The sequence below is a fragment of the Scardinius erythrophthalmus genome (assembly GCF_964197995.2).
Source record: "Scardinius erythrophthalmus genome assembly, chromosome: 25".
Taxonomy (NCBI): Eukaryota; Metazoa; Chordata; class Actinopteri; order Cypriniformes; family Leuciscidae; genus Scardinius; species Scardinius erythrophthalmus.
In genome coordinates, this window is record NC_138245.1 from 28,590,824 (window position 1) to 28,607,387 (window position 16,564).

General features: G+C 37.8%; 1 protein-coding gene across 1 annotated transcript; it reads right to left on the reverse strand.

The window, feature by feature from the left end:
- Window positions 1-1,036: 1,036 nt before the first annotated feature.
- Window positions 1,037-15,775, reverse strand: wnt4 (wingless-type MMTV integration site family, member 4). Its single transcript, XM_081357597.1, has 5 exons — window positions 15,050-15,775; window positions 4,064-4,299; window positions 3,846-3,977; window positions 2,572-2,714; window positions 1,037-2,488 (listed from the first exon to the last, which is right to left on the reverse strand). Exons 1-5 carry the CDS (start codon window positions 15,124-15,126, stop codon window positions 2,018-2,020), a joined length of 1,059 nt encoding a protein of 352 aa, XP_081213723.1. The 5' UTR covers window positions 15,127-15,775; the 3' UTR covers window positions 1,037-2,017.
- Window positions 15,776-16,564: the final 789 nt, after the last annotated feature.

Here is a 16,564-nt window from a genome sequence, read left to right on the forward strand (position 1 = left end):
TAATTACACTGTAACAATGACACCTTAAAATAAAATGTAACCAAATACTCTGTAATATTATTTAACAACATGTACTTACTATAAGGTTAGGGTAGGATTAGGATTTGGTTGAGGGTTAGTTGCATGTAATTATGCATAATTTACTGTTATTACTATGGTAAGTACATGTAACATATGTAACAAGGACACTGTAAAATAAATTGTTATCCATAACCTTAACCCCTGTAGTTACCTTATATTACCAGTACTTTCTCTTGGGTAAATACACTGAGTACATGTACTGCAATAAATAATAAAAATCTTACTTTCTCCAGACTTTTGAATGGTACTGTAACTTAATTAAATATTTCAGGTTTAATACAAGGCATAACATATTGTTAATGAACACGTTTTTTTCACACTTTGGCCTGGTTTCAGAGACAGGGCTTAGATTAATCCAGGATTAGGCCTTAGTGCAATTAGGACATTTAAGTAGTCCTTAAAGTTATATTAAGTATTGGTAAAGTATTTAAGTTATAAAAAAAAACACATTACTGGTGCATCTTGAGACAAATCAAAGGCACTGATATATATTTTAAAGATATATATTATATTTTAACACCCATGTATTAACCTAGATAATTCAGATTAACGGTGATTGTAAGTGTCCTAGAATTTTAATTTACATTTTTTTTTATAATGAAAAGGAGTGACGAGTCCATCTTAATGTTTGTGGTATTCAGCATTGCTCCACAAATGCTGTCAACTGAGCTTAACTTGTATTGAACCTGGGATATTACTTTAACATCGACTGCGGCAAGATTGCAAAACCAAACTTTACAAAATGTAGACTCTTCACCTAGTGTGATGACCAGATACAAGAAAGATACAATGACCAGATTGGTCAGCGTGGTCTCTTTGGTGAAGCTAGTTCACTAAGGATGCCTATTTCCACGTACCGTCATTTGCAAAGAGCAATAAGCACAAGCACAAGGATGTCAGTCTTTGACACAGCATATATTTCAATTTAACATACATTCATATGAAATATAGTCCTCTTCAGTGTATAAGTCTTTACAAACCTATGTTTCTTTTAAAAGCATACTGGATAGCAAGTTGTATTATAGAGAAGCTTGGAGTTATGGTATCGTACATAGTCGCCATAAATAATTCAGTCACTCTGTCTGACTAATGGAGCAGGGAATGCTGGGGGATTTGTTTATTTGTGGTATGTGCGTCTGGAGAGGAAAAGTGCTAGAGTCATCGTGCACAGAATCCATGGTCGGTCCAAGCATCCCAAGCGGGTAAACAATTTATGTTTGTCAGTTTTGTGCCAGATGCATGGTTACAGCTCAGCACCAATGATCTGTCTGCGTCACTAGCTACGACTTTATTTTCAAAGCTCTCCTTTTGAACGGCTTGTTAACACTTGTAATATTTCCACTCCGTCTTGTTCGGAGTTGGTTTGCATCTCTTCTAAAGCAGGGCTCACTTTAACACTCAGCTGTATGCGCTATCGGTGAGTGATTCTTGAATTCAAGCAGCATCACAGGAACGAATGGCAACGAGTATGGAAAGTACGTGCATCTCGATAGTTCGGTTAGTCCCATGTCCATCTTTCAAGATGAAGCCCTAAAGCAGCAGCTTTTAAACATTGACCTTTCTCCATATTCATGTGCCCCTGATCCCGCCGGGTCAACGTCTGTCAGTAACCCCGTTCCCAATGGCACTCCTCGCGTGCGCGTCACATTAAAAATTCACTCTCTATTCAATTGCAATAAGTTAAAAAATATACATATACATATACATATATATATATATATATATATAAAAAATAAGAGAGCAACTGCAATTAAAAACAGAACGAGGAGAGAGAAAAATACTCTCAACTGGGACGTCAGATATATATAGTCTCATGTATGACATGTTCCTCTTTCGTTGCATGAAATGCTTGGGAATGTCTCTCTTCCCTTGTGTGTATTTGCCTAGTTTCCCTGTGCATGTAGGGAAGTGTTGAGGGGAAGCTGTGCCGCCCGGATCACCGGCACGTGTGCATCTCTACCATCTTGCGACACTGTTTGCACTTGACGTAGCAGCACCAGTGGAACTTGCAGCTGCAGCGGTCGACCACCTCCACCTCCTCGGTGTGGAACCCGCGACCGCAGCACATGAGCTCGCAGCCGTCGATGGCCTTCGAGGTCTTGTTGCAAAAGCGCCCCGCGGTTCCCATTATGCCCGGCGTTCTGGGGTCGTGCTCGCAGAAGTCTGGGCTCGGGTCCAGGTACACCAGATCTTCATCCGTGTGCGGCTTGAACTGCGAGTTTCGTGGAACCAGGACCTTGGTGGTGCCCACTTTACGCAGCTCCACTTCTGTAGCGCCGTCGAACTTCTCCTTGATGACGTTGCCCACTTTGCGGAACGGTGGCATTGCTTTCCAGCAGGTCTTTACCTCGCAGGAGCCTGAAACACCGTGGCACTTGCATTCCACTCGCATGTGGTTCAGAATCGCCTTGGAATGGTGAAAGACATGTCATTTATTAACAAATCATGAGTGTGAAAACGTTCAGTGGGGATGTTTGTAAAGCCTCTTACCTTCCTCCCTGCCTCATTATTGTGAAGGTTCATCAGGGCTCTGTTGGAGGACTGGCCTTTACTTCGTTCCCTGATGTCCACAAAGGACGTGGAAAAAGCAACCCCGTATGCAATATTATCTGAACATCCTGACCACTGGAAACCTGTTGAGATAAAGACGGTCAAGAGTGGAGAAGTGTAATGAGAAATCTGGAGTTTTATCAGTCCGTCTGGAAACAAAGTTGTTTACAAGGTACTGGAGCGGTAAATCATCATTCTAACAAAGTTTTCCAGATTAGTAAAATCAAATATTTGAATGTCATTTATAGTTTAGTTAACTAGATATCCATGAGAATTGGATATGTATATTTAGCTATTTTTTAATTTTAGTAATGAATATGAAAAGTCAGTTATAAAGTCAAACCTTATGACTTTTGACTACACTAAAGCAAATCATTCAAATATTATATGGAAACTTTTTATTTTGTATTATGTTGAAAGCATATTTATTTCTATCTATTGAAAGTGTAATGTTAGGTATATAAATCTTTAAAATAATATTTTTTTGTTTTTTATCTTAGTTAAACTTTTAGTTAAAGTAACTATAGCTGACAATATAATAAAATAATAATAAATCACTATCTAATTATTTCTGCCCAGTTCTTAGAAAGCAGAATGAAACAATATCATAGAAATATTCAATAAATATTTTTAAAAATATTGTGTTAAACATATCTTAATAATATTTAATAATCATTTAACACATTTAATAATTTTAAGATTACAGAATAAATATGTATTTATATATATATATAAATATATATACATTATATATATATGTGTGTGTATATATGTATATATGTTTGTAAATGTATATATATGTATGTATGTATGTATATTATATGTATGTATGTATATATATGTGTGTGTGTGTGTGTGTGTGTGTGTGTGTATAAATGTTTCTTTATATGTGTGTGTATGTATATATATATATATATATATATATATATATATATATATATATATATATATATATATATATATATATATATATATATATATATATATATTATTGTATTACAATATGTTTCAGATCCTGCTCATAAACGGCAACTGTGAATCACGACTGATCACTTCACGTCAACTCTTCCTATCAAAGTGGGCATTTCTTGATCAGGTTAAGTTGCTTTAATTCAGTCTGGGTATGCCAGAATAATAATAATTTTTGTGGGTTCATAGCAATGCTACTGATTAATCATCATAATTATTATTCAGATAAAGCTTAGCACACATACCTTCTGGACTGACACCGTGCACATTGCGGTCACATCCACACTTGTCCAGCTCTCCACTGCTGCAGGCTCTGGTCACTGCAAAGGCTACGCTTGCAGCGGATAGAGCGTACACGAACGCAGCTTCTCTGGTACCTGTGGCAGAAATAAGCAAGCATTAAGCATCCCCATGCTTTTAAGCAGAGCTGGCTTCATGTTCCTTTAAATGGGACTCTGCTTACCTTGTGTGACCACTTTCCCGAACACAGGAACACTCTCTAGCGTCGAGCAGTTCCAGCGTCGGTTGCGGAACTGAAACTGGCACTCGTCGATGGCGAGCTGGGCTCCCCTGCGGACCGCGTCCATCACCTCCACGTTACGCTTGCAGATCTGAACCTGCCTCTGGATGAGTCCTCGGAGCTTCTCACAGGTTTCTTCATCAGAGATGCTCCCCACTGAGGACAGCTTTGCCAGGTATCTGAGGACCAACCAAGAGACTGGTAATCAATACGTGTTCATAGACTCTCATTAACAGACATTTGTACTGAACATTTTTTGACATTGTATCTAGAAGCTGGATGCTTTTGGAGCTGGAAGAAAAAGCATAAATATCACATGGACTATGCCGGGTAAATAAAGTGATCCATGCAAGGAATGTTGAAGAATAAAAAATTCTACATTTTGCATTTTCGTCCTATGACATTCTGTTTAGTTGTTTTTCCAGAGTTTTCATTATGTTTAGTTCGCAATATTTTTAACATTAGTTATATCACTGGCTATCATGAACTTAAAATAAACAAACATTTTATTGCATTGATAAATTTTAATGTCATTTTCCACATATGCAAATACATATGTAATATTTCCAGTTAAATTAGCTAATCTATTCTAAACAAACAAGTTAAAAATGAACAATAGTATTTATATTAGTATATTTAGTATATTGGTGTGTTATTATTAAATATTGTATATTTGTTGTTATATTTATTGAGTAAAAAAAGGTTGTTCATTATTAGTCTATGATAACGATTGCATTAATAAATGTTAACAATTTTCAACTTATTGGAAATGGTTGTTTCCAAAAGCTTCCGAAGTTTAACTGATATTATTGAAATAAGTTCAATGATTTTAAACTTTTCAGTTTAGTGACATTTTCATGTTTAATGAAGGCAGGTTATAAAGGTATCTTTTTTTTAATATACTGAGTATATAAAACTAAATTTAATTTGCGGTAATTTTATTTACGTTTTAGCTAGTTTCGGGTTTTAGTTTAGAGTAATTTTCCCACCAAATGATGCTTTATATATTTATTTTTAAGTTAAACGCTTTAATTTAGTAGTTGTTCTAGTTTCCGTTAACAATAACACTGTATTGTGGCACTAACAGGTTTTTCCGTTGACTCTCTATAGCACAAACAGCGCAGATCTAAACGCTGTGGCTCTCCTGTGACGTTCTTGGAAGGCTGTGCTCGACAGAAGAGGTAAGGGTGATGTTGAGAGAGGCGGATAGAGACTATCTTCACCCATCACCTCCAGGGCCAGGGGGTCGGGGCAACACCATCGCTTTAATGGGTCTGCTGAGCTCCATCTCTTTAAGGCACCTTATAAAAATAGTCCTATACTACAACGCAGCGCACAGACTTCCTCTGTACACACCAAGCTTGGTCTCATTATCATCAAGAACGGGTGGAGATCAAAGTCTTGACTGTTTAAGTTCTGCACAGATGCATTTAGTGGGTTGCGTGCAGGTGATGTTTGCAAGAGTGGTCACGGACGGCTTTGTTTTGTTATTTGTGTCTAAAGGTCTTTTGGTGTGGTACTGAGTAATTCGAAAGTACGTCCAAATGAATCGCGGATGAAAGTCTCAATGGCTTTGAAGGTGCTGTGCTGTAAATATTCATTTAAGTTACAAGATCACAGCGATGCCATTGAGGAGCCATTTTTGGTTCCCCAAAGAACCTTTCAATGATCAGTTCTTATAAGAACAATTTTCTTTCTACAAAGAACATCTTAAAATTCTCTATAAAACCACTATAAAAAATAGCCTTAGATGCTGACATGGCATTAAATAAAACATTTCCACTATAAAGAACCTTTTGTGGTGACGGTTTACAATAAGGATTCATTTGTTAACTAGATAACATACTTAAAAATACTTCTAAAGTGTTTATTAATCTTAGTTCATGTTCATTTCAACATTTACAAACACATTATTAAAATCTATAGTTGTATCTGTTAACATTGTTTCATGGACCTCAGCTAACATGAACTAACAGTGAACAGTTGTATTTTTATTAGCTAATGTTATCAAAAAAATAATACATTAGCTAATGACAACTAATGGGATCTTATAGTAAATCGTTTCCCCTTTTATGGAATGGAAAGTTTCTATGAATGTGGAACCATAGATGCCAATAAATAACCTTTATTTTTAAGGGGCGGTTCACAGAGAACGAGTTTTTACATTCCAATGCGCTGTTTTCTATTGTTATTTTATGTCATACCGTTGCACTTGCCTCTTGCATTTTTTTTTCATGACACGGCCACTGCATCCAAAGTCACATACTGTATAGTAGGTGCTACATTTGGTTTGAAACGTACTTCACGACTGTCAAAAAAGCACATTCAATATAGTACAAATGTGTGTATGAATGACATTCGTACTGTACTAGGCCTACATCCACAATGTTGTCACTGTCATGTGACCAACCAGCGTCAGTTCAAAAAAAAATCCACTCCCGTGCCTCATGGGATAGGAAAGTGATCATCATATGCGCACTACAGAATCTCAACGGTTGTTTTCCGGGTACTTTTCGCCTATCGTTTTATCAATGTTCTGCATTTGGGCAAACCACTCGACTCACATACTGTGTTTTGGCCTATCATGTGGAAGTAAGCATATTCAGACACAGGGAACGTTCTAAAAACGTGGAGCTCAAATTAAAAACTCATCTCTCTAGAGTAGACATTGCTTATTTTTCGTATTATTGACCTGCATCTCCAACTTTTAACACCATAAACATGTTCTTTGTGAACGTTCCCTACAGCAGTCTTTCGGTCTGCTTGGTTTCAGAGAGTTAAAAAGGGCGACTGGCAGCGCTGCATCTCAGCCTCTCTGTTGTTGACAAGAGCTGATTTTGAAGGCCAAGGCTGGGGCAGATAAGAAACAAACACCTCCTTGTTCACGAGACCATCTCTGCTCTCACAAGCTTTGATAACACACTTCTGTCCGGACAGAAGATGAAGCATGACATCACCGGCCAGATGCAGATGCAGACGCATTCTGCGTGGCGGGTGATCGAGTTTCTTTTTTATCATGTGTGGCATCTGTTGACGATTGCATGTTCTTGCATGCGTGTTTACAGCTTTTGTTTGTTACACCAGTAAATTAGCTCTGTGATCCTGACCTGATAATGAATCTGGCAGCCAAATGGCAGCGGAGGCCCGTCCGTTCTGCCGGGATAAGCGCTGGAATATAATATATCAGTGCCAGATGCTCTCATAAGACTCGCGCTCGTATCGAGCTCGGGATTTTGACAAACAAGCACCTGAAGAACGGCCCGCTGCATATTTGTCTGGGAAAAAGATTGTCTGAGACCTTGAGAGAATCTTGTTTTCATTGCTCCCCATTTCTAGCGTTCTCTTCTATTTTATTTTCCCCCCCAGAAAAATGCACTCGCTAATCGCAACACTAAGTTTGGGAAAACAAGGGGGAGCCGACGCGACTGTGGGATTTTGTAAAAGAATGGGAGATGCCTTCCTGTGTGTTTCTGGGAGGTTTTTGCGGAGCATTCCACCTGGAGCACGGTGCCGTCTTCCTTTTGTGTCATGTTTGTGTTGAATTACACAACCCTGGCCTCCGAGCGCTGTTGGCTCCAGATGGCTTAGCCAAGCGCGACTTAGCACGCAACCAGGCTGTTCGAGAGAGTTTGGAAGAGAATGAGAGAGAAAGAGAAATCGCCAACTCATACACACACCAGGCTGTATATATCCGCTCGCCTCCTACTACAACTTAAAGTTATATAATATACACTACCATTCAAGAGTTTGGGGTTGGTAAGGTTCTTATGCTCAACAAGCCTGCATTTATTTGATCAAAAATACAGTAAAATCAGTAATATTGTGAAATATTACTATGTTTTCTGTTTAATAGGTTTTAAAATGTAATTTATTCCTGTGATCAAAGCTGAATTTTAGCATCATTACTCCAGTCTTTAGTGTCACATGATCCTTCAGAAATCATTCTGATATGCTGATTTGATACTCAAGAAACATCTCTGATTATTATCAGTGTTGAAAACAGTTGTGCTGCGTAATGTTTTCGTGGAAACCGAGATTTCAAGATTCTTTTGACGAATAGAAAGAATTTTAAAACAGAAGTTTTTAGTAAAATTATGTCTTTAAAAAAAAGAAGAAAACTTACTGTCGCCAAACTTTTGAAAGGTGTGTGTATATATAAATCACTGTAGACGCTCTAGTGTTTATAATTTTTACTGTAAAAATGCTACAGTAAAATCCTTACCATATGTGACCCTGGTCGCACGGGTATATTTGTGGCAATAGCCAACAATACATTGTATGGGTCAATATTACTGATTTTTTCTTTTATGCCAAAAATCATTATCCATGAAGATATTTTGTAAATATCCTCCTAAATATATAAAACATTTAATTTTGTGAGTGAATGGAGCACAATCGCCAACATAAATGCACAACTTTAAAGGCGATTTTCTCAATGTTTAGGTTTTTTTTCGCCCTCAGATTCCAGATTCTCGACCAAATATTGTCCTATCCTAACAAACCATACATCAATGGAAAGCTTATTTATTCATCTTTCAGGTGATGTATAAATCTCAATTTAAAAAAAATGACCCATGTGACTGGTTTTGTGGTCCAGGGTCACATATACGCTTCACTTCCTCTCAGCATCTTTTTTGTTGTTGTTGAGTTTATTGAATAATCAAACGATGGCTGTTGACATTTCCTGTCTCTGTGTGGTAAATCGGTGAAGGTAAATATCGGACCTGTTCAAGCTACGACGGCAAGTAAACATGCATGCTGCGGCGTCCAAGGGCCACAATTTCACGATGCTTATAAAAATATTTGATATTTACATTTGTCAGCTGTGCGTCACAGGGCGACACGTCTGTGTATTAAAAGCTGTTTGTCTGACATAAATGCAGCGTTAGGGGCGTTTAACCAAACTGATGCATCACCCACGTATTTCCATTTTATTATTTTTATTATTAAACCACCTACACTTAACAACATTTCATGTCCCTCAGCAATACCAAGGAGTTTGTTTTGAACTGAAACACTATTGCTGTTACTATAATGCATGGCTGTTGGCATTGCTCATACTTTTCCAAAGAACTTTGTGGGTAACTCATCCTGCACCGTTTGTGGCACGGACAGACAGGAATGATATAGTAAGTACTGTGACTTGTTCATAAATTTCCTTTTACAACAGCAATCAGATTTGATTTTCAGCTGGAAGATGATGAATTGCATTACATATGCAACCACCATGGCCACTAAGACCTAGTCTTGAGCCTTAATAACTAGTCTGACTAACTAACTAGTTGGTCTTACTTTTCAAATTTAAGTTTCCAACAGCATTTATTTGAAATAAAAATATTTTTTAGCATTATAAATGTCTTTACTGTCACTTTCGATCAACTTAATGGTGCTGAATATGAGTATTAATTTTGAAACTTTTGAACCGCAGTGTAAAGATGACGATAGTCACACTTCATTTCTCCTCACAACATTGAAAATTCAGTCAAGAAGACGTCCAATAGAAAGGACCCAAAATGTGAATCAAACATCTATCACGGGATGCGACATGTTTTCAGAAACAGATGTGTCATTCTTGCACAACTGCGTTTCTCTGATAAACAGCTCTAGTTTCCTCAATACCTCAGTGACTCATTGGTATTTCTAACTCTTGCAGACTCTTAAAAGCACATGTACCAAAAAGTCATTTGCTTTTAGTTATGAACATTTGCCAAGCAAATGGAGCTACAAGACAGTATTTAGAGTTGCATTTCTGCGTATTTGCAGGTCTAGTGGATCTGTCTTTAACTCTAGAGGGCAGTGTTATCTCATTTATTGACAGTATCCTAAAAGATTAGCACTACAATTAACTGAACATGGTCATTTCAATCAATCATATGGATCTCATTGGCGCCCAAGAAAATACCACGTCAATTCCAATTGTTAATATTTATTTAAGCTTGTTTCTATCTCTTCTAACAGATTAAATGTGTACCAGATGTACATCATGAAGATACTTCAGGGCACCAAAAGTCTTTCAGAGCGGTAAGAAAACGTACATTTAAACGCATTAATTCAGCTAATTGTTGTATATGAATCTGCTTATACAGATTATAGATATTTTTAAAATATTTAAAAACTTTTTTTGTAATGTTAACATCATTTTGCAAACATAATGTGAATGTTACTTTTGAATGTCTGCTGAATGTTCTAAATCATGTAGTAGCATTTAAAAAATGTTAGATTAATGTCTTTTAGATTAAAAAAAGACGTTCAATGACCAATGTATAAATACCATTTTTGTGCTACATTTTTAGAGACCAGAAAACTCTGAATAAGCGTTGTGTTAATGTTACTGGAAGAGTTTTTGCCCATAAATTTGAGAGAACCTTATCAGAACTTCAGCCAAAGTTCTGAGAACGTTCCCTGTTAGCTGGGTATAAGCCTTAAAACCAAATGAAAAACATTAGTACACATACATACTTATTGAAAAATATAATTTACATCAATTCAAGAAGTAAATGGGTGTATTTATAGGTTTATTTCGAAGTCATCCCAGCTTCTGATCTCTAAAAAAACATCCTAAACATCTGACCGGAACGCCAGAACGCAGATCTGTAAAAGTGAAGATGGATAGACAGGAGGCTGGAGGAAATGCACTCGGGTACAGTAGGGAAAAATTAAGAGAAATGACTTTTTTCCTGTTTTGAAGTTTTATTTTTTCATAAAAATACAAAAGCAAAGGCTTATGACCTCTCAGAAGGGTTTATGTGGCTCTCAATCTCAATTAGCATTTGTGAAAAGCATTATTACTGCAAGAAAGTTAATCCTGATTAATAGGCAGTCAATAAGAGATTGCTCAAATTCAGCTTTTCAATCTCTCTTTTACTGTGTATGTCTATCACCTATTTTTCTACATGTAGTGTGTAATATTGCTGTTTGAAAACATAAAAGGTCTGCAAAGTTTCAGAGATCGAAGTGCAGAGAAATAGTTATTGTTTCCCAAAAGAAAGAAGAGATTCTGAAGTGCATGAAACGAGTCGTCAGTACTTTCAGTCTCTCTTCCTTCATCAACGTCTTGTGACCCTCAAACACAGTATTTGTAGCCGAGTTTGGTTCGTGATGTTGAGAAGATGCTGTTTTCTGCTCTGCAAAAGCAAATCCACTTTGCATGCACTTCCAATGGTTAGGGACTCAAATTACTACGCTAAAACCGAAGTTATCGTTACTGTTTTAATGCTGAGAAAGATCCGGGCGATGTAAGTGGTAGACCAATCACAACAGACTGGGCTATCTGACCAATCAGAGCAGAGCTGGCTCTCAGAAAGGAGGGGTTTAGAGAGACCGGACCAATTATCAAGCCATTTCAGACACTGTGAGAAAAGAGCTGATGCTGCAATGTATATTACAAGATATATTTGTATAAAAATTGTGTATTACAAGAATACTTTGGATGCATGTAAAGCTTCTGTAGGAGACTTTAAAATAGCATAACAGGGGCACTTTAATGAGAATATTCAAGAGGAAAAAGATAAAAGCCGACCTGTTTTATTAAGTTAACCTTTTAATAGGCTGTTGTATGAGTGGAGGTATGTGATAACAGGTTTTACAGCTTCATTACCCTGTTGTCACTGGTGTTATTTGTGTTATCAGCCCTCGGCGCCAGAATGTTTTTCACATTAGAGGTTTCTCTCTTCTCATGTTGCTCATCAGCTGTGAACTATTTATTGACCATCCACGTGCAAACGTCTCCACCACCGTTCTTTCCATCCCATGCGGAGAGTCACGCTGCGTCACATCCTAAACAAATACGACCGCATGGTTTTGTATTGTTTTATATTCATAATCATAACTGCAATCGAGTAGTTGCATTAGTGAACCGTCTGTGACCTCAGCATCTTAAAACCCATCTCAGCTTCTGTATTTGGCAGAGTGCAACTCTTTCTTTAGCTATAAAATGATTGCATAATGGAACTAGAATAGGAAAGCTCATCGAGACAAACTTTAAACTTTAAAAACCATTGAATTGTGAAGGTTGCCTAGGCCTTATACTTAAAGATAAGATGAATTGAGAATCAGGATTTTTATAGTCTATGGATATTTTGGAGGATATTTGGAAATGCGAAATTGTTCGATCGGTTAAAAAAGATCGGGTTCGGACTACACTATATCAGACTGATTTTGGCATGATCAGTTTGACGTAGGGTGTCGTAGTGATTCGTAAATGACAATGGGCATTGATCGTTTTATCTTGTATAGTGTCATAGGTGACAACCGACACCGTGCCTGAGACGTGTTAGCATGTTTCATTTGTTTCCGGTCCTCCACGACGGGTTCCGTCACATCTGTGACGTTGACCAATAGGAGCAAACACGCCTCTTCGGTAGCCATTATTTGTTTACGCTCTTGTTCATGGAAATCAGTCGCTGGTTCCGCCTTCTCGATGACATCATGCATGTCATTAAAGACGACAAGCGATGATTGGTCAAGAAGCAACGTGTAGTCACGACTCGATGAATTTAGGAGCCAAAATAGCATGATCTGAAATAGTGACTATCGTAACAGGCACAAATATTGTGTAGTCAGAACCCTGCATAAGTTGGAACAGACTGTGCAAAGTTTGGTGGATTTAATTTGAAAGCTCTAGGAGTTTCAGTCAGAAATGTTGCTCTCCACTTAAAGGGACAGTTCACCTAAAAATGAAAATTCTCTCATTTACTACTCTCATAGACATTGATTCGTCCACTGGGGTCGTATTGATTATTATGATCGCATAGCAGATTACGTTCAATGGCATTATATAGCCTCACAGAGATGGATTATTTTCCAAAAAATCTTTGTTTGTGTTTATCTGAGGGTGAATAAATAATTTTTGGGTGAACTATCCCTTTAAGGATTCTGAAGTTTGATCAATAACAGTATACTCTCTTTGCCAAGCCGAGATGAAAGCAAGAGTCGCTGCTTGTCAAAATGCATTAGAATAAGTATTGAGTGATCATTTGCAGTATTTATTTAGAAAAGAGTTTGTTTGATAACATCTACCATCTGCTATTTATGCTCTCTAATTAGTGATTCATTCCTGGCTTTCTAACATGAAACAACTGCAAATAGTCATTGATAAAAATTGATCCAGCAATGTAAGCTTATATGTGCATGAATGTAGATTTGAAGGTCTGAAGGTGTGCAGGTGCAGTATAACTGCTCTCGTGACCCGCACCTGCACCTCCACCTCCACACAGGTGCTCAGCAATAATACATTCACACATCCCACAAATGCTTTCAGCTGTATTTCAAAACATTTAATTCAGACTTTTATTGCTGCTTGATACTTTTTAAGCATCACTGATCTGAAGAACTTATGAAACATCACAATCTTTTTTGATCTCTGAAGAGGTTTGTGCTGAACTTAAACAGAAAAACCATTGCAGATCCTTTATTTTTAAGAGTCGTGCGGGTGCTATTGAACTGAACGCATAATAGTTCACAGGCTTCTTACATGCAACAAATACGAAACTAAACAGAGTGAGTTTGGTTACTCAATCTTATCTGATTTTATTTTAAATGAGTGAGACAAAACAAACAGTGTTTTCTTAATCGTACCTTACATCTACATCTCATTTTGAGATCAGACATAAAGTGCAGCATGTTTTTATAAGACGAGGTCACTATTGATTTCATGTAAACTAGAATTACAGTGTTGCTTAGAAGATTTATATGTCTGAAGATGGTCTTTGTCAAAAAGCATGCAATGGATTTACTGAAATGTTTTCAATTCACCCTATTTATTGTCAGTTGTCATACTGGTTTTCTACTAATATATTTTTTCTACAATTAATAAACATTAAAATACTTTCTTTCTTTCTTTTTTTTGCGTGTGGATATTGCAGGTTTTGCATTTTTTCCTTGTTGATCAAATACATATTAACTAAACCTTTCAGTTCTTATCAAACGTTTTACTTCAGGACAAGTCAGATATTTATGACATTAGTTACTAGTTTTCCTATCAAGTGTTTCTTAATAGTACAGACAACACTAGAGTTTCATGCCCACGTGTTGCTCATATAACTTGTCTAATGTCTATTTGGCTACTTGCTAATACCTGTCCTGGGATGGGGTTGGAATAGTGAACAGGCTCCTGTCAGAATGATCATATTTTGTAGACAGGTAGGAGGTTTTCCTTTAGTGTGAAGCGTGTCTGTACATGCCCCAAACCTGTCACCTCGCCTTTAGTTAAAAACACTCTTCCGTCGAAAACTCAGCTGCATCTGGATAGATTAAATGATGTGCTATTCTGCCCTGAGGATACAGATAAATAATCTTAAACAGAAATCTTGATACGACCTAAACCAAGCCTGCTATCCTGCTACTTAACCAATATGAATGTCTAAATCAGACCATTGCTTCCTTGGTATAATCGTAAACTGCTATGGAATTATTGATTTCTGCAGCTCTGTTCAGCACTGTAAGTATGATAAAGAGTGCTGTTACTGCTGTCATATTCATGCGTTGCTCTCCAGGCTGCGCGCAACCAGCGCCAAGCGCAGCTGTGCCAAATGCACATGAACTGAAAGTTTGTGATGTCAGTCTCCAAATAACCAGTTTCATTTCCTTATATTTGGTGCTCTCCCTTCAATGCATGCTTTTGTTTAAACTGACTTTATTTCTATTCTAGGCCACATTACACTTAGTTTTTGTGACTATACTTCATGTCTTCTGCGCGTTCAAAAATGTGCAGCAAAGGCATTAAGGTATGCAATCTACAAAGGTAGGTGCTGAATATTCTCGTTTATATGATCATATCATCATCCGTCAGATTTGTGATTGCCATGGCTCATAAATTGCGGTGCACTGACACGCTGCACATTTGCTTTTGGGAATCTGACTGACTTCAGTCATAACAGACAACATAGACGTCAAAACATCACACGAATGAAGAAAGTGATATTCACTTACAGCCAGTTGCTCGCATTGGCGGAGAAGAGTGCTAGAAAGAGCATAAGCAGTGACCTTATCAAATACTCCGATGACATCTTGAGAGGATACAATCAGGTAAAGGTTGCCGGGATAAAATCCTCAGGAGGAGTTTGTCAGGGGCACTGCGCTGAAAAGTTGCATCGAAAAGCGATTAATCCATCATTGCGCATCCATTTGGATGAGAAGCGGGTCTGTCCGGATCAACAGTTCTTACCTCCGCGTAAAAACAAGCGCAAGTGCTCAAATAGTTTGTATAGTGGCAGTAAAATCACACTTGAGCGGTATCCTCTGATGCGATTTCTTCAGAGCGCGTGCAGCGGTTTCCACGGTCCACTTTTACGCAGCATCAGGTAAAGATGAACCACGCGCGGTCCCGCCAGTAAAGTGAGTCTAAATGACAGTCCTGGACCTGCGCGTGCAGTTGACTCATGTAAACGTGAAGTTCAGCTCGGTTTGGTGACCCCTGTAGATGCCACTCTGAATTCAGTCTGAGAGTGAATGCTGAATTTACTGACTCCTGAAGGGTTCGGTAGGGGCGGCGCGTCATTTGGGGGAGGTTTTGATGTGTGAGAAAGCAGATAAAGGCGGGTTTAGTGCATGCATATATGTTTTCTCTCGCCCCTGGCTGCCAAGTATTTTTAGAGTTCTCCAGAGGGACTCAATGCGGCAGCTATTCGCCGTTCTCGAGGTATAACCTCTTATACTTTTGGCAAGGTGCATTTTCCCTGGCCCCGGTGCCCCCAAACGCAAGTACTTTGTGGTTAAGATGCTGTTTATAGACTGCCTTGTATTTTGACAGCTTTGTATAAAAATAGACATTATGGCATATCATTAATGCTGTTATATGACCTATAGGCTAGTTGTCATTTTAATTTCAAGAGTCGCTAGTTCGAGACACATCATCCCCAAATGTCCCATTTATTAGGTTTACATAAACAAATGAAGCCAGGTTTTGTAGTGAACATAGGGCTGAAATCAGTCACTTCGTGTTGTTTCCTTTCAGTGCAGTGACAGCAACAGTTCATCATATATGTGTGCTTGTGTGATTCACATATGCAATAGGAAACCACAAAGATCTTTCTATGCTGGGAAATCCTACGTGTAATTGTTTTTATCTGTCTAGTACAGGACTGACAGACAAGTGTTTGACTGGCTCACTCAGAATCCCTGTTGACCAACAGAGGGAGAAAGTGAGTAACAATGACTGATGCTTGTGTCAAGGTTGGTGTTTTTTGAATTGAAGGACTTCTAGGTTTCAATCTGGGAGATTGTTCTGATTAATCTTTCAATTTTTAAATGATGCTACCAGGTGCTGTCAGTTTTTATTTGTAACTTAATGTTGCAAAATGTGAACTTTCTGAGCCCAGGTGAGCTTAAAGAATCAGATCATTTCTCTTTCAAAACATGCTTTTGTGAAGGACTATTCAAAATGTTTCAGACTTGATGCCATATGCAATTTTTATGCTTTATTTTTGGATTGATACTATTTTATTT

Bases quoted from the DNA above. Each gene is read 5' to 3' on its own strand.
- wnt4 (XM_081357597.1), bottom strand. From the start codon at position 15,126: ATGTCATCGGAGTATTTGATAAGGTCACTGCTTATGCTCTTTCTAGCA. The intron at 2,715-3,845 runs GTATGTGTGCTA...TTATCTCAACAG, and splicing joins GCACGGTGTCAGTCCAGAAG to GTTTCCAGTGGTCAGGATGT. The intron at 2,489-2,571 runs GTAAGAGGCTTT...CACCATTCCAAG, and splicing joins ATAATGAGGCAGGGAGGAAG to GCGATTCTGAACCACATGCG.